The 22,096-nt window shown below is 50.3% G+C and overlaps 1 protein-coding gene across 21 annotated transcripts in view; it reads left to right on the forward strand.

Annotated features, from left to right (window-relative positions):
- Positions 1-22,096, forward strand: part of PAX8 (paired box 8) — a 56,991-nt gene that overhangs the window by 13,682 nt on the left and 21,213 nt on the right. For 14 of the 21 annotated variants that reach the window (XM_072770161.1, XM_072770162.1, XM_072770159.1 and 11 more), the window contains exons 3-6: positions 17,613-17,778; positions 19,766-19,966; positions 21,349-21,437; positions 21,746-21,871. In XM_072770161.1, the coding sequence (XP_072626262.1) occupies positions 17,613-17,778; positions 19,766-19,966; positions 21,349-21,437; positions 21,746-21,871 (582 nt within the window). Of the gene's footprint in view, positions 1-17,585; positions 17,779-19,765; positions 19,967-21,348; positions 21,438-21,745; positions 21,872-22,096 lie in introns of all 21 variants that reach the window. The other 7 variants (XM_072770153.1, XM_072770174.1, XM_072770156.1 and 4 more) reach the window with 2 other exon arrangements.

Raw genomic sequence — 22,096 nt, forward strand, 5'->3', positions numbered from 1 at the left:
GCTGCCCCCCCCCCCCCGCCTTACTCTAGCTGCTCTGGAGCATACTTAGGGCCGTGATGCCTCTCCTTGAGATTTCCTCAGAAGATCCCATCAACTCTACACTTTCTATCCCAGTCACCTGTCTTAGTAGGTCCAGGTTATTAAAATAATGCCAGGGGTGCCTAGGTGGCTCAGTTGGTTAAGCCTCCAACTCTTGATTTTGGCTCAGGTCGGGACCTCCAGGTTGTGGGATCAAGCCTCGTGTCGGGCTATGCACTCATTGTGGAGTCTGCTTGTCCCTCTCTCCTCCCCTCAACCCTCTCAAATAAATAAATGAAATCTTTAGAAAAAAATACACAATGCCATACACTGGGCAGGTTAAACAATAGACATATATTTCTCACTATTCTGGAGGCTGCGTCTGAGATCAGAGTACCACCATGGTCAAGTCTGGTGAGGGTGCTCTTCCTGGCTTGCTGACAGGGCCTTCATGCTGTGTCCTCATGTGGCCTTCCTCAGTGCATGTTCCTGGGGAGAGAGAGATCTGGACTCTCTTCTTAAAAGAATAAGCATTATTGTAGTCTCTAATTATAAGCACTGTTCCCGTCATGAGGGCACACCCTCATGACCTCATCTAACTCTAATCACCTCCCAAAGGCTCCCCCTCCAAATACCATCACATTGGAGATTAGTCCACGCTACCAGCCATAGAAATCATCATTTATTTTCTCCTCAGGTGCACAAACCACTTGGTCCACTCTCTAGAGATGGTTCTATTCCCAGCCCTCTACTGTCCTGAGACAGATCTTCTGGCCTATTTGTGTCCTACGTGGGTGCCCTGCCTGGCCCCTGTGCTTGGATCACCTGAAGTTTTACTCCAGCTCCTAAGAAGCATATGAGGCCCCCCCTACTCTCTGCCTCTGACTTCCTGTATGCCTGAACTTGCCTGGCAGTGCCCTGCTCAGGTCTCTGATGGCACACTGCACCAGTCCCCCACCACACCACACCCCATGCTTACTCCAGGGTCCTATGACATACTCTCGCCCTCTCACCCAATCACACATCCCCTGACCACGTAAGTGTTGAGCTCTAACTCCAGATTGTTACAAAGAACATTTGTACTCTAATGTTCAGTTTAATAAGTAAACATCTACAGAACCCTTTCGTAGGGCAGGTACGGAGCTAGACTTTGGGGTTGCAGAACTCAGGAGTCCTCTGCCTTCATGCTGACATTCTAGAGAGAACGGAAACAAATTGGACTTTTAGCCACAAGAGAAGAGAGAAAGGAAAGGCTCAGTCCAGACAGGCACAAAATGCTGAGCTAGCAGGAGAGGGGAGAGAGAGTGCATTGCTATGATCAAGGCAGGGGTGGGAGCCTACCCTAAGGCAGGGACAGGATTCCTACCATGTGGGATTCTTGGAGGGACCATAGGGAACAGAGATGTGGCGTCCCAGGCGTGTGTGCAGGCTCCAGGGACCAGAGTCAGCTCTGGCCAAAGAGTACAGTAATGGAATGTCTGATGGGATTCAGACAAACTACAGGGAGCTTTGACAGAGAGGCCAGGCTAAGGGGTCGATACCAGCTCTGCCATCAGGAAGCCTGGGTCAAGTGCACTCGATGTACACGTTTAGGAGTGTTTTACTCACTGTGCATGAAAACTTCCATCCTTACCTGGCTTGACTTCACACCTCCCTTGTCATTGATGCTCATATTCCTTTTAGCTCTCTTGCTAGAGCCACATACCTACTTTATCCTCTTCAAGCTTTGTGTTATTTTTATGATGGGGAACAGCTTGGCAATAATCTGTGATGGCTAGATGATTCACATTATCAAAATGTTCTGATTTCTCTCCTTTCCCAGCTCTGTTCCAGAGAATCTTAGCCTGGTGATTTTCCAAAATAATCTTAGAGTCCCGCTTGTACTTCCTTTTAATCCAATCATTAACAGGCATTTGTGGACAAACCTCTGGCATGTAATTTAAGAACATTCTATCCCACCCCCCTGACGCTGTTTCCCCCTACTTCCATATGCAAACCCATGTTCCAGCCAACTAGTCTCTGTTTCCAAAACATACCATGTACAGTCCCACCTCTGTACCTTTGCCCGTGCAATGGCAGCTGCCTGGAACAGCATCCCTACTCCCACCCTTTGACAAAGCTCTGCCTCCCTAACCAGGCCCTGTCTGCTCCCCTCAGCTTTAGAGACCATGTCTAACTCCCCACGGCACTAACCTCTGAGCTAAGCAGGAGCGAGAATTCTTGGTTCTCTCTACATCTCCAGCACTTGGACATAAAATCTTAAATCCAGTGACAGTTGCCCATGGTGGTAATTTTGACATAATTCTCCAATAGCATGTTTTATTGTTTTGCTAGTTGACCTAACTTATACATTTGAGCTTTGTGATTAAAGTTTTCCCAACATGAAGCACCCTTGGTCCTTTCACATGCTATTGCTATAATCACTATTTGCTTTTCTTTATACTAAGAGGGTGCTAGGGGACTGAAGAGACAAGGAATTGTAGCCTTTCTGGGAAACATGATGCAGCCACTGTGGCCTAAGCTGTCCCACTGGGACACCTCCCTGGTCCTGAGGCACCTCCCTGGCCCAGGCCCAGATGTGGGGTGTTAAAGTTGGGTGGCAGGGACCACTGGGAGTAGCAAACACTAGCAGTCCTGGGCAAGACTGACCAAACTGGGGTCCTTCCTCGTGAACACTGGGCATCAGTTGGGCAAGGCAGATGGCCAGATTCAGGGCCATCTGTGAGAACCAATGCTTACAAGATTCTAGAGATTGGGAATTGAATTCCCCAAACTCATCTGGCACATAGTAGATATATGCTAGATGCTTAATAAATATTTGCTAGATGAAATAACCATTTTTAAAATTGCTTTATGCAAGTGCTTCTCAAGCATAATTTTTGCTCTAGCATCAGAAGCTTCCAGGGCTCTGTGAATAGATGTAGGGCCCTGGAGTCTGTACCCATCACAAGTGCCCAGTGATTCTGCTGTGGATCAGCATTTGAGAACCACAGATCTAGAGCCAGCCCATTACGGCCCAGCCAGAGGTCTCTCACAGGTGGAGAACCTCATGCCAACCTGCTGAGGAACAGCCCTTCTTCCTATACAACAGCCCCGCCTCTCAGAGATTTCCCATCTGGCTGTGGGCAAGAGTGGGTCAGACTCACATGTAGTCTCAGGTCTGGTCTTAACTGGCTAGTACATAGTTGGCGTCTTCATCCAGAAAACAGGCTCAACATGTGAGCCCCACCTTTCTCACAGAGTTGTGAAAACCTGTCCCTGGTACAACCAAGGCCCAATTGCTATTTGTTGAACTTAATTAAGTTTAACAATCACTTACTTGCTAGCACTTTTAAAGGGCTCTGCAAATGTTAAGGGAGTCCATAACCAACTTTTAGACTGAATCCAGAAGGTTCTTGAAAGGAGGAGAAGCCTGGAAGTCCTGGCTGACTTGAGGGGAACCCAGCCTGGTTGGGCAAGAGTGATTAACACCTACATGGGGGCTTTGTTATGCTGCTGTGTTGACATTCTTGTGTTAAAGAAGAATTTGCTATGTGATAGAAGGATCAGGAATGGAGACCAGGATGGTGACCGCCCTGTAGGAAAGACAGCAATGTCAAGAGAAGCAGGTGCACATAGGCAAGATCAGATGTTGGAAGGTGCTCTCTGCCTGACTAAGCCTGCCTTAGACTGGAAAGTTACTTGGAGGGGCAGCCAAATATCCCAGGAGAGTAGCCCAAAGGGGCCTCCCTAAGCCTGCCAGATCCAGTTCAGAGCTAGCACCCAGCTGATCTGTGAATTGGCTTTGTTGGGGCTGACATAACAAAACACCACAAACTGGGACAGTGAAATAATAGAGTTATCTTCTCACGGCTCTGGAGGCTGGAAGTCTGAGGTCAAGATGTTGGCAGGGTTGCTTCTTCTGAGAGGTCTAAGGGGGAATCTGTTTCCCAGTCCCCTCCCCCAGCTTCCCGTGGTTTGCTGGCCATCTCTGGTGTGCCCTGGCTTGGGGCCACACAACTCCAATGTTTGCACGGCATTCTCCCTATGTCATCCCTGTGTGTCTAAATTCCCCTTTTCTTAAGAACACAGTCATGTTGGATTAGGGCTCACTCTAATGACTTCATCTTGATCATTTACAAAGACCTTATTTCCAAATAAGGTTGCATTCTGAGGTACTGTGGGTTAGGACTTCAACATATGAGTTTTGAGGGGACACAGTTCAATGTGTAACAACCTGAGTGTTGCAGGTGGGTGGTATGGGTCAGACTTTGTTGGGACTGACAGTAGAGGAGGAGAAACCAATATGGGTTCTCCAGAGCCTTTCTTCTTGTGCCCATCTCAGTGTTCCCACAGAGGAAGGAACTCTACTTCCCAGGGCCAGAACCCACAGAACAGAGCCTTGGGTCTGGGTTCACCACGTAAGCAAATAAAAATGACAAGCAAACAAGCTGGTGAGAGGAGCAGAAATCTTCTCAGGGTGTGCCTGGCTCAGAACACATTCTACCCAATACCCACAACTTTCTTCTTCCTCTGTGTGCTAAGATGGCCCCAGCCAAGATGGCGCTCAGGTCCCCAAGGGCCTCCTGGAAAGTGGAATGAACGGGGACGTAGGTCAGAAACTGTGAGTCTTGGGTATGCCATGAAGTGAGTCTGTGACTTTAGGCAGGTCGCCTCTCCTTCCTGGCCAAGGACACTCTAGAAGGGCCCACAACTCTGGTTCGAAATGAGATACTGCACATGGCCACTTCCATAGTCAGTTAGCTAGAGGGTCTCATTGTACCATCATGCAGGTCACGTGACAGCCCAAGGGCCCCGTTGTGTGCCACTTTCCCTCACCTTCCTACAGGTGGCCTCAGGGCCAACCCCTGGTAGTTTTCTATATGGAAAAGGTGCCCAGGGTCCCCCCACAGAGCTCTCTCTGCACCCTCTTCTGGGGATTTCTGGCTTCTGTTCCCAGGCCCAGGAGCAGTTCTGGAGTTTTAGGCATTGGACTGGGAGGACACTAAACATCATCAGCTCCTTTCAGACCAGATGAGGAAACTGAGGCACAAATAGGCAAGGTCTCAGAGTGGCTGGAACCCGGGTCTCAGCACCCCTGTTCCTTCCCCTGAAACTATAACCTACAGTCTGAGCCTATCCCCATCTGTCCCTTGCTGGTTCCTTACGCAGCAGCGAGTGTGACTTTTAGAGTGTGTAATCCACTTTGCTACGGTGCCAGGTTCTGGGGAACCAGCTGTCTTCAGGTGTGGAAACCACAGACACGCAATTTTGTCACAGATTTTGCTCGGTGCGTCAGGCTCAAGAAAGCGGTTCCTCTTCATTTGTTCCTACCTGTTTCGCTCCTCAGGATGGCCAGGCCTTCTTCCTTCCCCCTCCCACCCCAGCCCTGAGGGCTCTCCACCTCACACACACAGACATGTACACACACATGGACACGTACACACACATGCGCCCAGACACACAACCTTTCTAACTGCTTCAAGTTTAAGCCAAAGCTCATCATTTGCAGCCGCCCCGCACCTAGTCAGGCACCTCTTATCTTAGTTAGGATCTCAGCAGCACAGAATCCCAGTCAGAGAGGATTTCAGAGGCCATTGAGTTCAACCCTCTAGATGAGGCAAGATTTCCCTCTTCTCTTCTTCACGTGATTTCACTGATCTTCAGGATGCCCTCATGCTTCTAGCCTCTCAGTCACTGCAGGTACCCCACTTGTCCAGTGCTGCTCCCTGTCCTCTCCCCTCCCTCTTCTGCCCTGCTTCCCCTCCAGGGGCCCTTCTGGCTACCTTCCCACCCCTGCCCCTCCTCATCTCTGGGTGATTTTTAACTCAATGTCCACAAAACCCACATTTATAACATTAACTTTGAGCTATAGAACCTAGCAGAATGTTCTACAACATATGTATGTCATCAGACATGAATTATTGATGACTCACCCTCATTCCCCAACACACACACACACACACACACACACACACACACACACGAGTGCGTGCACACCCTCCCCCCACCATAGGTATTCTACAGGCTTCTCGAAAGAATTGAAGGAGATAGTGTGTGTGAATGGATTTTAAAATTTTAAGGTTCTATAATGCGTTGTCAGGGATTATTAACTTGTAAGTTTCTCAAGGGCAAGAACTGTGTCTTCTACTCGGAAACCATCTCCCCACACACACCCAGCCTGGAATATTATTGGACATAGAGGGGATACTCGTTGAATTGAAATCTAACGAACTGAAAATGGCTTTAATATAGATCCATATTTTTTAAAACGCATTAATATCCATAGGCCTCTGACCCCAGGGAGGGTGATGGAAGGTGCAGTGATTTGTGTTGCTGGGCTTCTAAGTACGCATCCAGGGGGTGCTGGCATTGCCGCCTCATGCACCTCTCTCCCCCCAGAGACAGAGGCCCTGGCCCCTGCTGCCACAGCCCCCAGTGTGCACCACCAGGAGTCTGGAGGTGTCTAAGCTCAGTGGGAAGTTGCTGAGAAGCATAACCTCCAGTAAACCTCCAGCCAGCCCTGGAAAGATCCACTGTAGCCTCTGACCGGAAGTTTATGTTTAATCAAGTAATTCATGCTTTCAATAAGTATTTGACCATCTACTGAGTGAATATATACTCTGGGCAATCACCAGAGGAATTTTTTAAAAATACAGATTTGGAGACACCAGGTCAAGAGTCTGGTTGAGGGAACTGGAGGTAGAAAGTTTCCAAAGTCCTCAGGTGAGTCTAGCACACAGCCAGGCAGAAGCATGGCTATCCCCCTGCAAGGCAAGCTTAGATGGCCAGATAGGACACTACCCTTGCCCTCAAGGAGCTAGGCATCTAGGGACCAGGAAAAAGCACTGACCCTGAGAAAGGCCTTAATAATGAGATGGCAGGCCATGGACAGGGACAGTAGGGGAGGTAAGAGGGTAGGGGGTAGTAAAGATCCCTGAGAGCTGGTCCACGGAGGCTACTAGTTTGGGCAACATGAAGGCCAGAGTGTGAGGTGCAGATTAGCCACTCCAAAGCCATGTCCTTAGAGAGGAGGCTTCACCTCTTCAGGATGAGGATGGAGTGTGTCTCCGGTCAGAGAAACAAGGAAGGAGGAGACATAGTGCCCACCCTTAATTGCAGGGAGAAAGTGGCCCATCCAACTGTTTGGCCTACGGATAGAATTTATAGATCTGAGAAAGCTTGTAGAGGCCTCCAGAAATCTTTGAGACAGAGGGGAACCAAGCCAGGGAACCCTTCAGGGCTCAGAGGATCCCAGGTTCTCCTCCTTCCCCCAGCTCACCAGCCTCTGGGTACCCCCAGGCATCCAGACTGGCTTTAGGCCAGGGCAGGGCCTCCCCTCCAGTGGGACTTTCCTTGGGAAGCTTAGAGGTCCATTTCCAGCAGCTCCATCCCTAGAAATCCACGCATTGGGGCCCTTCCTGGGAGGGAGGTGACAGGGTTAATCTAAGGGCTGGGGGAGGTGGAAAAAGGCCTTGAAACATACGGTGAAGCCAACCAGATTAATAGAGGAAGAGAGAGGGGGGTAGACCATTAGGAAGACAAAGAGAAAATCATGCTGGAGCAATAGAAAGGGAAATCTAATATCAACTAGGGAAAAATAAATGGAGATTAGGGCAAACAAATTAGCTTTAATGGGTTCAATGCTAATACAAGAATAACAGCCGAGCTGCGAATGCCTTTGAGGGGAAGATGGGATAAAGAACCTGAGCAGTCAAGCAGGCAATAAAGATGATGCTTGGAGGGGGCCGGCCAAAGGCGAGCGTGTGCAGAGGCAGAGAGGAGAGAAGGCTGGGGGTGAAGGGGTAAGAGAGAGGTGCCCCCCGCCCCCGGGGCAGGCTCTGCCGCCTTGGACGGGACCCAGGGACTGGTGCAGGGAAGGGGCTGGGAGGACCTAGAACGGGAGGCACAGGGGCCGTCAGCAAGGGCTGGACTTGGAGGCTAAGAAGGCAATGGGAAGGGACAGAGGGCAGTGAAAGCCGGAGCAGGACAGACTAGGGGGGACAGAGGGGAACAGAGTGCAGGACAATGAACTAGCAGGTAAGAGGGTGAATGAGAACCGAATTCAGGGAGTCCTCTAACTGAAGAAAACCACAGAAAAGGCAAGATGAGGCCTCAACAAAATGAGAACCTGGGGAGGACCCCGAGGTGGGTTTGGTAGGTGCCGCGGAGACACGAAGGCTCTTGGGAAAGGGGCTGATGGTCCCCGAGCCACGGCGCCGCGGGGGCCAGGGGCGCTGCCCAGGGGAGGATGGGCCAGGCCACACCTGGAGCCCTGGAGACCTCTGCCCCTTTGTGATGATGCAGCCTGGGGACGGTCCACACAGCCTTGGCTCCTCATCCCCGCTTCTGTAAAATGGGGTTGAGGTCGCTACCTGCCTCAGAGGGCTGTCATGAGGACGAACCAAAAGATGCATTTAGAATGTCCAGTGTGACTCAGGGGTCAGTACCTCCCACCACGCTCGCGCTCGGGGTATCCCTAAGCATTGACTCGTGGGGGCAGGAGGCAGAACCCTGGAAATAGGATTGCTTGCTCCCTTGCTTCTCTCCCTCTTTCCTCTTCTTGAAGTCCAACATGGGCAAGATCCCTGCCAGATTTGGTTCTTTCCCAGCTAGGGACTAATCCAGGGGAAACCTCTTTATCCACCCTTTGTCTCCCTCCCTCTGCACCTCCCAGCTCTCTCTCTCCCTGTTGAGGAGGAAAGAATGGTGCTAAACCCTCCCACCCTCTGGGCCTGACTAAGGCAGAGCTTTAGGGAGCCAAACTTTTCATCCTATTGTTCCAGGGGCCTCTGGAGACCCTCAGATTTGCCAAAACTTCAAGTTGAGAGAAGTCAGGAGCTGGAGCTCATCCTCATGGCCTCAACCTGGAGACCTCTTGGGGTGTGTTAAAGTGCATGGAGATCTCACAGGAGGAGCAGAGCCCTACAGACCAGGAAAATAAATCAACAAGAACAAGCCCAGGAATCAATAACTAACCATCTAGACGGGGGCTCCAGGAGTGGGGAAGACAGAGCTGGGATTATTTCCTGCCCCTTAGGGCATTCCAGAACCTTACCAGAGCAAGACAATGATCAGACAGGAACAGACCTCTTCCCTTTGCTTCCCCCTCAGGGGTACCTCATGGCCTCTTGGTGCTCTTACAATCCTCCAGCACCCAGAGAAGTAATTTCCTGTATTGAAGCGCCTTGCTGAAGTACCTAGAACAGGCTTCTGATTTCTGACTGGACTCTGACTGACATGCTACTTAATGTCAGGAAACAGGATTCCAGGACTGGCTTGGTCATGCCCTTGGCCTTGAACACAGCACAATGCAGAGCTTCTTGGCAGTGAGACCTGGGAAACCAGTTTCTTTTTGACCAGCTGGATCCTGTTAGACACAAAAGGGCAGCCCTGCCCAACAGCTCCGAGTCAGACACTTCTCCTCAAGGGAGCCTCTGACTCTGGGGTGTCCAAGTCCCAGGAGGGGTAGCTTTTTTTTTTTTTTTAAGATTTTATTTATTTATTCATGAGAGACACAGAAAGAGAGGCAGAGGGAGGAGAAGCAGGCTCCATGCAAGAAGCCCGACGTGGGACTCGATCCCGGGAATCCAGGATCACGCCCTGAGCCAAAGGCAGACGCCCAACCACTGAGCCACCCAGGGATCCCGGAGGGGTAGCTTTCGACACAACACCATGCTTATCCCTAGTTCAAGCTATCACTTTGTGGCTTTTTCCCTCAATACACACTGAAGTCTCCCACCAGAGCCATAAACCCTGTGGGGGTCGTTCTGTATGAGTCACCCCTCGTCTTTCTCTGCAGACCCTCTGGGGCTAAGGTTAGAAGGAAAAGCCCTCTCACCCAGGAATCTGCAGACCTGCCTTGGTGACAGTGGCTCTGCTCTCCCAGAGGGCTCCTGCAGAATCAAACAGGCCATAAGTAAACCATGACAAGTGCTCACTCATTTCACGACGACACCAAAGCCTGGATGTAAAGGAAGGCCCCTGGCATTCATCCCATGGCTCCTGCAGGAGGGCAAATTTCTCTTTTCCTGGACTGTGGTAGCTGGGCCTCCTTCTAAAATAGCTCATGTCTGAGAGAATGTGACTTTGGAAGACACAGTTCTGCTTAGTGCAAAGATTGTGCAGGCTTCACTAAGCTTGTTTTAGGCCTCTTGACTTTCCTTCCTCCCTCTCTCCCTTTCTCCCTCTATCCCTACCTCCCTCCCTCCCTCCTTCCTTCCTTCCTTCTTCCCCTCTCTTTCCTTTTTTCTTTCCTTCTTTTCTTCCAATAATTAACCAGCATTTATTGAGTGCCTACGGTGCACCAAGCATTATACTAGATATTAGGGCTTTAGGGATTAAAAAAAAAAAGTCATCCCTCAAGGGGCACACAGTCTATGCAGCAGGACACAGCCAGCATAAATAGACACATTCTTAGTGATGTGTAGTGCTAGAGACTGTGTCCCAGCATGTTTAAAAGAAAGGACCAGAGACAGCAGGGAAGAAAGGCAGGGAAGACTTGCTGTAGGAGGAAGCTTCCTGAAGTGACTCAAGGTAGGCAGATCAATGGGGAGCCAGTTAAGAAAGGCCCCTCCAGGCATGGAAAACAGCACAGACAAGGACACAGGGGAGGATTCCAATGCTGTGAAAGAGCATCCAACAATTCCATGTTGGCTGGGTCATTGGAAATAGGGCTCAGACAGGTAGGGATCGAGGCTGGAGAGGTAAGCTAGGCTCAGCCCATGTGGACCTTGTCCTTCCAGGTTTAGTAACTCAGACCTCACCATGCAGGAGATGGTGCTATGCCCCAGCAGGCTTCTTCAGTACGGGAGGGATGCGCACAGACTCAGGTTTTAGATGTGGTGCTCCCCAACAAAAGTCATGTGTGCATGTTGAGTGCAGGGACCAGTGAGTCCAGGTGACTGGTTAACCCCTACTCACCTTTGTCCCAGATGATACATCACTTGGGGAGATTTTCTTGTGTCACCTGGAACTAATTCTATCTCTCACCCTCTCCCCCCCAATTATTCTTTAATACTGTACCCTACTGTGTCCTTAGCATCACCCAAACAATAATTATACACTATTTGTATGTTTGCTTTGTAAATATCTACCTATTTCTAGACTGGAAGCTCCATGAGGTCAGGCATCAATTCTATATGATCAGTTCCAGTAAAGTGCTTGCCCTATGGTAGGTGCTCAGCAAATATACATTGAATGGGTATAGGAATACATGGATGAAACAAACAAACAAACAAACAAACAAACAAGGAATACATGGATGTATGAATGCTTGGGATGGCTAGGAAGGTACTGCTTAGGTAAATATTTAGAAGACAAAAATGTCATGATTTGGTGAGCCCTCCATATGGGGAGAATGGAAGAAGCTAAAGGCCATTAGTTGGTTCATGTGGCATATATTAATTGAATACCTAATACAATTTGATAATGAACAAAACAGACATGGTTGTGCCCCCATGAAGCTTTCAATCTAGTGAGAAAAGACAGTCTCTACTCTTGTATATAATCATGCAAATGAATGTAAAATTAAAATTTGAGTGAAGGCTGTGCAGGGAAGGTAAAGGCTGTTGGTTGAGAATGTCTAAACATAGGCCCTAACCTTCTCTGTAGAATAAAGTAAAGCCATCTGGACGAAGAAGTAACTTTGTTCTAAGCTATACAGGATGCATAAGAGTTAGCTAGATAAGAGAGGAAGAAAGACAAGAGTTCAGGCAGTGGGAACTGCATATGCAAAAGCCCCAGGGAGAACAACATGCTAGCTCTGAGGTCACGCAGAGAGCCAACGAGGCTGCAGGGCAGTATTGGTGGAAGGTGGGATGAGGTGAAGTGCAGGGCAGGCTCTCTGCTTCCTTGGTGGCTGGTGTCATTCTCAATCAAGACAACACCAGAGAGAAGCCTCCTTATCACCCAACAGGAGATTTCCAATAAGAAACTAAGTATAAAAGTAGGGGAGAAGCTCTAGACTGGGGATCCTGGGATGCTCACGGCGCCATCCATGCGTAGGTAATAGGTCAAACAATGAGAGTGAGTGTGATCAACAAGGATGACTGTGTAGGGTGGGTGCAGTCCTGGCGTTTAAGAAAAGCCTAAAAAATGTATACATATAATAGAACAAATGCAGGAAGAAAACCCCAGGAAAGAGAAACAAAAGCAGGTCTGAAAGTATGAGGAGCCAGGGGACAGCGCTGTCACAGAAACCTCTCCAAGGAGGTTTCTGCACCACTCCCTGTCCATCCAGTGCCAAGTGTTTGGGCACTTGCTTAGCTGGAGGCACATGGGGAAGTAACCAATGAACAGCAAGGAAGGAAATGAAAGAAGTAGGAACAGCAAGTATGACTGTTTCTTGAGAAATCTGGTCGAAAACAATAGTAAGAAAAAAGTTCTTAGTCAAGGGGGGAATACTGGGGGGAGTTTGGGAGGAGCTAGGGAAGCAGCATAGTTGAATTTCATTGTGCTCAGAGGTCCAGGGGAAAGACCTAGTAGGAAGAGGTAAATAACATAAAAGAAATATGAGGATAATTTATGGAGTAGCGTTCCAGACCAGGTGGAAAGTGAGGGGTCATTGCGACATGAACAAGAAGTATAAGCAACAGCTTTAGCCGCTGGCTGCTGTCTCTTGGCTCCAGTTAGTTAGCCTTGGGAGGGGAAGTGGAAGGCATGGTAAGAAGGCCACGCCTAGGTCGGGGCTGAAGCCAGATGTGGAATACTGCCTCTCAGTGTGCCTGCCCCTTTTTGCTAGAGCAGGGCCTGTGTGCCTAGGTAACCCATAACCATGGGTGCTGGCATGATCCAGTGTGCAGACTTGGGGTGAAAAATGGAACCAGAGGTTGGCACCTAGGTGTCCATGGTCCTGGAACACTTCTAGTAGTGTGAGGCAGAAGCCCTGGCCTTTTTTCCAGAAGGGCACTGGGCCAAGGGGAGCAGCTGGGAGGTTGTAGTGGCAGATCACAGGCCTGCGAGCAGCGACTAGGCTAAGGATGTCAGAGCCTGGTTCCCGTCGACAAAGCCATTCCTTTGTGGAAGGGGAGTAGGCACCGCGTGATAGAAAGGGCATCTCAAGGCAGCCACTGGCCCTCCCTTTATAGTCCTGCCAAGGCTCAAACTCCCACCTTGACACGCTTTGGAGCTAAAGAAAAGCCCCCAGGTAGTTAAGTGGAAATCTTCCCAGAACAACACACACATAGTCACTCTAGGACTGGGCAGTGGCCTGAGAAATGAGACAGAAAGAAAGAGGAAAGTATTGAGTCTGCCACTTAGGGATCCCACAGTGGGGAGTCTGAGCAATAACCATCACAATAGCCGCACAACAGCCCTCACATTTGGAAGGCATTTCTCTGTCGCATGTATTTACAGAAGGATTCATTAGCCTTTTGTGACCGTGCCAGGTAGACAAAGGGGGACCTTGCCCTTGAGGAGAATCCCTAAAGAAATCTAAACAGATAGAGAGACTGATCAGTGTAATCAGTGCCACGATGAAGACTTGTACAGAGAGCGATGGGTGCCCAGGAAAATTCTCCATGTGCCTCAAGGGCTTGGGATTGGTACCTGTGACCGAGAGTTTTGCGCGATGAGCCTCTTTCTTTTCCTTCTACTGTTGCTGCTCCTCAGATCTCTCTAAGGGGTGAAGAAATGACCAAAAGAAACCCTAACGCCTCCCTATATGGTCACTTCTCCATAGTATACATTTCTGGACAGCAGGCTTCAGGTGGGGCTTTGCAGGGCTCCAGACCCCTCACTGTAGACTAGTCCTCTCTGGCCCTGGGAAAGTTGGCATCCCCTTGTCTGAGGGCCTTCACACTCACAACCTGCTTGTGTCTAGCCAGGCAGGCTTGCCTTCCTCTTCCACACCCACCCCTCCCCACCCACAATGCTCTAGACCATGCAAAGAGCCTTTGCTTAGGAAGCTTCAAGCCTCTTCCTGGTTCACACCTTCCCCGCCCCCCAGCCTAACCAGGGGCTCCCACTCATTCCTGGCTTCCGGCCTCAAAGCCCACCCGGTCTGTAGTTGCAAGGAAAGGTGGTCAGCACAGTGGGCGGCCCAGCCCTTCCCGGGGCAGGAAGGAAGGCTGCACCCACCTTTGGGCATTTGGTGGTGACTCACCCAAAGGAGTCCACTCCCCCACACCGGACACAGGAAGGGACAAAAGTCCTTCCATTACACAGACTTAGCTCAAAACCTCAAACCATAGGGGCCATCTCCATGTTCAGCCCTCAGGCTCTTGCCAGACACTGCTACCTGCCTGTCCTACATCACAGTAAATGTCCTCCAATGTTTTGAGAGCACCAAGACATTGTGCATAGATTTATTTCCCTGTGGAAGCTTCTTTACCTGGTTACGTCCTAGTCATCTCTCCCTGCAAGCTCCATCTGACCACTTATGTGGGCTCCCCTAGCCCCTGAACTTATCTTTCCCAAGAAACTTCTCCCTTACCGTGGGGATTCCCAGTGTCTGTGATTGCATCCCCCAAAGATTTTAAGTTCCCTTGAGGGCCAGTTCTTGTCCCTAAAAAGAAATGAAACTGTGATATACAAACAGTACAAATTATTATTCTTTAGGAGCTGGTAGGGCCGAGGTGGGAGGTGTGTGAGTATTTAGTTCCTCTCTTAATTTTATTTACCAGCCATTGCCCAGCCTAAACCAGTGGTTTGCAATGTGTGGCCCCAGACGAGCAGCATCAGCACCATCTGGGAACTTCTTAGACAAATTCTTGGTTCCATCCCAGACCTGCTGATTCAGAAACTCAGGGCATTGGGCTCATCAGCCTGTGTTTTAACAAGCCTCCCAAGTGATTCTGATGCATGCTCAAGTTTGAGAACCACTGCTCCCATCCTAGGGCCAAGCTTAGGGTCATAATTCAACTATGTAAATATTAAAATTAGAATTTTTTTCCACTAAACCAAAACTTTCAGCAAACCAAACACTCCCACATCCTCATTTACTCATCTTCTTATAGCAGTTTGTAGGTCAGGAGCAGAATAAGAAGTTCCATTCAGTGGATGCGAACAGTAAAGGTGGGGGGAGGGGAAACACTTTCTCAAATGATAAAATTAAAACAGGCAGAGTCAATGCAGGAATCTGGCCAATATTCTTTGTACAGCAACATAAAGTTATTCGGAAGCCAGTAAAATAAAATAAAGCACCAGAGAATTTATAGTTTAAGGGCCAGAGGTATAAGTACACCTTTCCCTTCACACTGATGCTGGATGATCTAATAAATGAGATGTCAGGAGGGTTCCTGAGGGCTTGGGTCTTTAAGGATCCTGATCAACCCTTCAGGAAGATTTAGGACAATGCCCACACAGCTTCCTTCAATAGAGAGACAGGGTTGATTTTTTTAAGGCACAATACTCAACTCAGCTCACCCCAAAAATGGCACTTGATTTTTCAAAACTGCTACCTTTCTAAAGGTGAAGAACTCCACCTGTAGGAAACTTTGCTTCCAGATATAGAGTTCCTACCACAAACACCTGAGCCTTGGTGGATGACGTGGCAGCCTAAAGTTCTGGAAAATGGGGACAAACCAGGACGGTCTCAAGGTCTTGTCTGCTTTCGGGTGGCTCTCTGGTGCCCCCTTGTGTTCAGTGTTTGGACCCAAAGAGCCAAAAGACCAGAAGGATGGAGTGAGGGCTAAGCCATTCTCCAAGGACAGACTGTGGCCATGAGAGGCCAGCAGAAGGGGCTTAGGAGTGGGCCATCTGGGATGTCTTCCCAGGTCTGGTGGAAAACCACTTGCTGGGACAAGCTGCCTAGTGTGGGACAGTGGAAGTTGCGTGCAAGCTCACCCAATTGCCTCCATCAGGGGACTGGATCACTGTGTCCCTTCTGCTGGGGTATTTGGCCAGCAGGCTTGTTCCTCCTGACTTAGTGCCCAGGCCAGAGACTTATAGCCTCTCTTTTTCTTTTAAGAGAAATAGACTGTTCTGCTGAAGCCAGCTTGGGCCCCTGAGGAGACATTGCAAGGCAGTTCTGAATGTGCTAAGTCAGTGGGTGGTAATGGGCACTATGTGCCCAGCAGAGGCACTTCCCACCCTTGGCCATAAATAGTCCTTAACGGGCTCACAACAGAAGGCTTGGCACTGGCTCTTCCTCCTCGCCTGCCTGCTCCCCCTGACTCCCACCCCTGGAGCTCTACCATCCCAGCCAGATCACCACATCAGGCCCTGGGATGGAGAGAGGTCCTTCATGCTCAGATCATGGCATCTGCAGCACAAGCTTCCAGGGCTGGTGCTGGAGAACAGGGCTTGAGCCAAGAAGCACTGCTGAAAGCTTTCACCCTTGGCTAGAGCCTGGCCGCTCCTCATACAGGCTGAGTCACATCAGTCATAGAAAGCACTCTCCACACCCCAGTCTCTTCATCAGCAAAAGGAGATCTCAGCCCTAGAATGAGCCCAGCCCAGGCCTCAGGATTTTCAAGAGTTGAGAATGTTGGTAAATCTGACAGACAAGCACCTTCTTGCCTCTAAGCCTTTGTAGGTGCTGTTCCCACTGCCTGGAACAGTTTTCCCCCTTCTCTCCTTCACTTATCTTCAGTCAAAGCTTAGACTTCTTCAGGAACCCTTCTAGAGTCCCCTAAGCCTGGGCTTGGTCCCCTCCAGTGGTTCCCATAACCCCCTGCTTAGCCCTGGGCCCAACAGTGGCCATGTGGTCTGGTGACTGGCCATTGAAAACTGCAAGAACAGAGATCACATCTGCTTTATTCATCTGGGCATCTGCAGGGCCTGCTACAGTACCTGGCACATGGTAGGCGGTTAATACGTATGTGTTTGGCTAGGTAGATGTGTTCAGAACGAAATACAGGCTGGGGCCAGAGGGCAGAGGGCAAGTCAGAAAGGCAGCTGAGGAAACATGCACATGTATCCACGGTGCATCCATGTTCTGCACAACTGCCTGCAGCCCAACATGTCATATCCCTGGAACCCCTGGGAACGTGTACCAGGGATATCTCTGCCCGCCCTTTTAGGGCTCTGGCCTGTTAGAGAGAGGAGAAAACTTGGAGATCCCTCAGGATCTCAGGATCCCTCAGCATCCCTCTAGGCCACAAACAAGGCCTAGCCCCACTCTGCCCCAGCTCACCCAGAGAAGCTCTGCTTTTGTTCGTTTATGTTTCTCAATGCACTTGTGCTTATAAAAATCTGACTCTGTGTTAAAAAGAAGAAAGACAAAGACAAACTTAAAAACCACTGATTTAGTCTTTGCCCTCATTTTATAGATGAGGAAAGGAGAGCCAGAGAGGACAGGGTACTTTCTCCAACATCACACAGCTCAGCATCAGAGTAGGAAGACCCTGCATCTCTAATTCTTTATATACTTTTCAGAAGCAGGGAAGAAGGTAGGAGGTGGTTATTCAGAGTGAAGGGCTGAGGGTCTGAGAGGAGACCGTAGTCTGGCAATCTATCCCTCTGGCATCATACACCACCCTCCCCAATGGGAGCTAGCTTCCCTCTGCAATGGGACACAGGAGACGGTGCATCGGGAGCACCAGGGGGCACGATGGGGAGAGCTCACGCGCACCCGGTCGCGCGCACACACAGCACCCACACTCATGGGCTAATTCCCACCCACCTGCCCTGCCTGGCCCTGACAGCTGTTCCTGGGCCTCCTGTCTTCTCAGGCCATGGAGGGCTGAACCAGCTGGGAGGGGCCTTTGTGAACGGCAGACCTCTGCCTGAAGTGGTACGTCAACGCATCGTGGACCTGGCCCACCAGGGCGTGAGGCCCTGTGACATCTCCCGCCAGCTCCGAGTCAGCCATGGCTGTGTCAGCAAGATCCTTGGCAGGTAAGCACGAAATTCACCACATGCCACCTTCCCTGCAGGCCTTGCGTTGGGCAGCCCAGCTCTTGGCCATGCCTTTTCCCCGCAGGGAACTTGGTCCATTCTTGATTGTGAAGCTTTGGCCCAAGGACTGGGATCTGAACAGAGTATGGAGGTGTTTCTGGGCCTCCCCGCCCCCTGTTCTTTTATTGTTTTCCTGCCCTTGCTTCTTTCTTTATCTATTCTCCTTCCTTTCATTTCTCCTTCCCACTTTTCTCTTTTGCCCCATCTCTCATTTTTATGGGCTTCTCTACTCCTAAAACAGGAGAATCTGCCCCAAAGTACCCCAACAACCCGGGCTGAGACCAAAGGAAATGAAGCTGCTAGGGAGCGGACACATGATCAGAGGTGGCTCCTGCGGTCTAACCCCCTGCATGAGGGATATCTGAGTATGCTTCTCAAACTGTTAACTCCCAGACCACCTGCAACAGAAGCACCAGGGTTCCTTGATGAGATGCAGATCCTTAAGGCCTGGTTCAGGCCTACATATAAATCATAGCATCCACTCAGGGAGCCAGGCCTGGCTGTGATCCTTATGAGATGACCAAGTAACATTTATGAACAGTAACTCCAGACCAATGGTTCATAGCCTTGGCTGCACGTTAAGAGTCACCTAGGGAAACTTAATTAAAAAAAAAAAAAAAGAAATTGAAAAAAATAAAAGAAATAAAAATTTAAAAAGAAATTGTGTCTAAGCCTTAGCCCACACCCATTAAAGCAGAACTTTAGGAGAATGGGCCTGAGTGTTTGTATAGTGTTAAGGGTCCATAGAATAATTCTAGTTTTCTGTAGCCAGAGTTGAGGACCACTGACCCAAAAGTTCAGGAGGGACCAGGAGCAGTAAAGCCTGCTTCTAGACTGACATAGCATAGTCTGGACAGCCACTCCCCAAATGCCCCTGTACTGTGGCACTTGGGCTTTGCATTGGCTTAAATGTACCTGTCTCCCTCACCCAACTCACAGGTAGATTCAACAGGAGTTCTGGTTTAAAGAGGCAAAAGGACCTGAACTGTGGTTGAACTGTGGAGAACCCCAGATTTCTGACTGAGGTTGCCAGGGGAAAGCGTGCTCCCTGGCTCAGGTCAGGAGCAAGGTTCCCGAGATGGGCTGTAATGTCCCAGAGATGAGCCCGGGATGGCTGTGACTAACAAGCAGAGTTTTAAAGAACCAGATTTCATTCTATGGTAGAAGAGACCAGAGAGTTTCCATAACAAATTGGGGAAAGCCATCCTACCGTAAGTCATGGATCTACCAAAGGAGGTAGTTGAGGGCTCAGGGGAAAGGGAAAGTGGACAGCCTGGGAGAGTGGGCATGGCCTAAGGGGCTGGATGTGGCCAGGGATCCAGGCCAGGCTGCCATTCCAGAGTCCAGGAGAAACAGCTTCAACCTGAATCATGTAATCTGGTAGAAAATTAGTGGCCAGCCAGAGGGGAGGAAGGTAAGGGAGCAAAGGTGAACCAGTGAAACAGGGCAGAGGGCCCAATGATCCAAGCTGGCTTCCTGGGGAGGGGTAAAACCAGGATAGCCGAGAATGGTAAGTCAAGCTTTAATGCAGGAAAGCTGGGTAGAGAAACCCGCTGCCATGAACCTGTATGTATATACAGAGCCTGTGCATCAAAACCTCCTTTCTAAGAAGGGAAATCTTTTGTGCTTCATAGGTGGCTCTTGCAGGAGCTCATATACAGGAGACTGGCTGGAGGGAAAAAGAGAGAAGCTAGGTGTCCAGGGTAAGGTCTTTAGCAGAGGGTTCTGGTTTGGCAGCAGCATAAACCTACTCATGCAAGGGAAACAGACAGTGCTAGGAACATCAAGTGTTTAAAGCCAGCCCTGGGGGTGCATTTTACCCCTCCCCCCCCCAGAAGCCTCAGAGAGGAACAGGAGTCTCTGGCTAAGTCCTTGCTCAAAGATCCCACCTGCTTATTGGGTAATTCTTTGGGGTTCTCTATTGGAGTAGGTACTACGAGACTGGAAGCATCCGGCCTGGAGTGATAGGGGGCTCTAAGCCTAAGGTGGCCACCCCCAAGGTGGTGGAGAAGATTGGAGACTACAAACGGCAGAACCCTACCATGTTTGCCTGGGAGATCCGAGACCGGCTCCTGGCTGAGGGTGTCTGTGACAACGACACTGTGCCCAGTGTCAGCTCTATCAACAGGTAAGAGGGACACAGCAGCTGGGGCAGGAAGAGGGGGGAGAACAGGGTAACTGGCTTTGGGGGAACCATGACAGAGATCGGAAGAAGGACCTGGCTTGGGTGGAAATAGAGCCTAGGAAGGGGCCTCTTGCTGAAGAATTAAGCAGGAGGCACCCCAGGTGCCATGGGGCAGGTACCACACCTTCCCACTGCTCTGTGACATTCCCACCCACCCCACCCCACCCCACCCCAGGCCCTACTTTGGTAGTTTCCTACCTCGCACACTACATCCTCTTTCATTCAACAAAAGAATCCTGGAATGATCCTTTCCTGGGCCACACGACCCCTAACCTGGCCCTCATTCAAGCATTCACTCAATTGTTCGGTTATTCAATTATTCACTCACAGCCTCCATCAATCATTTACTCACTCATTCATTCATATATTCATATATACATAATTCACTCATTATGTGCTAGGCCTTGGGAACCCACAATCCTTGTCCTTGTGGAGCTTATAGTTTAGTGAGAAGACAGACCCTAATCAGGTACCAGTCAAGTGCCCCCACACACAATTGTTAAAATGTAGCTCTCAGTCCTCCCAAGGAGAGGAACCTGAGGTATGTGAACTAGCATCCGGTGCTTGGTTTAGGAAGGAATGAAAAGATATCCTGGAGTAAGAAACAATGAATAAGAGTTAACTGGGTGAAAAGAGGAGCCAAAGAAAGGGGCTCTGAGACACCATATGCAAAGGCCCTGTGGCTCACAGATCCTAGACAGGGAGCTGAAAGAAAGCCAGCAGATAGAATGTTGGTTGGGGGCAGGGGAGCATGAGGTAGCTGAAGTGGAAATGTCAGCAAAGACTGCCCTATAGAGGCTGGTGGCCATGTCACATATTCTTGCCTGTGACCCATAGGAAAGTTGGCAGATTTTAAGCAGGAGGCTGCAGGAGGCATTGCAAAAAGTCTACTCAGGCTATAATCAGGAGCATAGATTAGAAAGGGTTGAGAGCAGATAGGGGTGGGCCAGTGAGGGATCCTGGTGGGAGAGAGCTCGTGGAGGCCTGCCCTAAGTGACTGACAGTGACATGCGGAGACGGATCAATGCTGGAGAGGCTTACAATGTCAAACTCACAGAACCTCACGATGGGTTTGACAGAGGAGAGAGGGAGGCAGGTGTGAAGCCCCTCCTGCAGTTCCGCCTTGAGTGACCAGTGGAGCTGATTGTGAAACAGGACCACTGGGAAGGACCGGGTGTGGTCCGGTCAGGAGTCCAACTATAGACAAGTTGTGCTGGAGGTGCCTCTAAGATAACCAAGTGCACTTTCAAGAAAGGCACAGGATTGGGGCAGTGTGAGTCCAGCTTCCTCCTCTTCTCTCTAATAGCTTCTTTGTCTTCTTACAGAATCATCCGGACCAAAGTGCAGCAACCGTTCAACCTCCCCATGGACAGCTGTGTGGCCACCAAGTCCCTGAGCCCAGGACACACGCTGAGTGAGTGCCGACACGTGGGCACACTCAATCTTGCACACACATACCCATCTGTAGAAACATGGTCACGTGCAGGCCCACAGAGATACACCCGCCTGTGTGGACTGAGCCCTTGCACAGGGACAGAGCCTCATTGGGTCCCAGGGAAGGTGCCCTGACGTATTTAGGGGTGGCCTCACTTCAGGCAGCCATGTCTCCAAGCACCCCTCCCGCCAGCGGGCCTCCTGACTCCTCTGTCGTGGCAGCAGGGACCCTGAGGGGGGAGTCACACCCCACCCCGCACTGACCCTCTCCCTCTCATCCCACTGCAGTCCCCAGTTCAGCTGTCACGCCCCCAGAGTCACCCCAGTCAGACTCCCTGGGATCCACCTACTCCATCAACGGGCTCCTGGGGATTGCTCAGCCCGGCAGCGACAGCAAGAGGAAGATGGATGACAGTGAGTATTGGGGAACCAGAGGGCAGGTTGGGGGTGCAGGAGGGCAATCGGCTCAGGCTCCAAGGGGATTGGTGGCCCCAGACTTTGCAGGTGCCGGCGGGTACCCGCCTACAGCACATGGCCTGTCCCTAACTGGCCACAGTCCCACGGCCTGGAGCCAGGTCCTCCCCGTCCCTCTGCAGCCTGAGTCTGCCTCTCCACTCTGGCCTGGGGCATGGGTAGATG

The sequence above is a fragment of the Canis lupus genome, chromosome 12 (genome assembly GCF_048164855.1).
Source record: "Canis lupus baileyi chromosome 12, mCanLup2.hap1, whole genome shotgun sequence".
Taxonomy (NCBI): domain Eukaryota; kingdom Metazoa; phylum Chordata; class Mammalia; order Carnivora; family Canidae; genus Canis; species Canis lupus.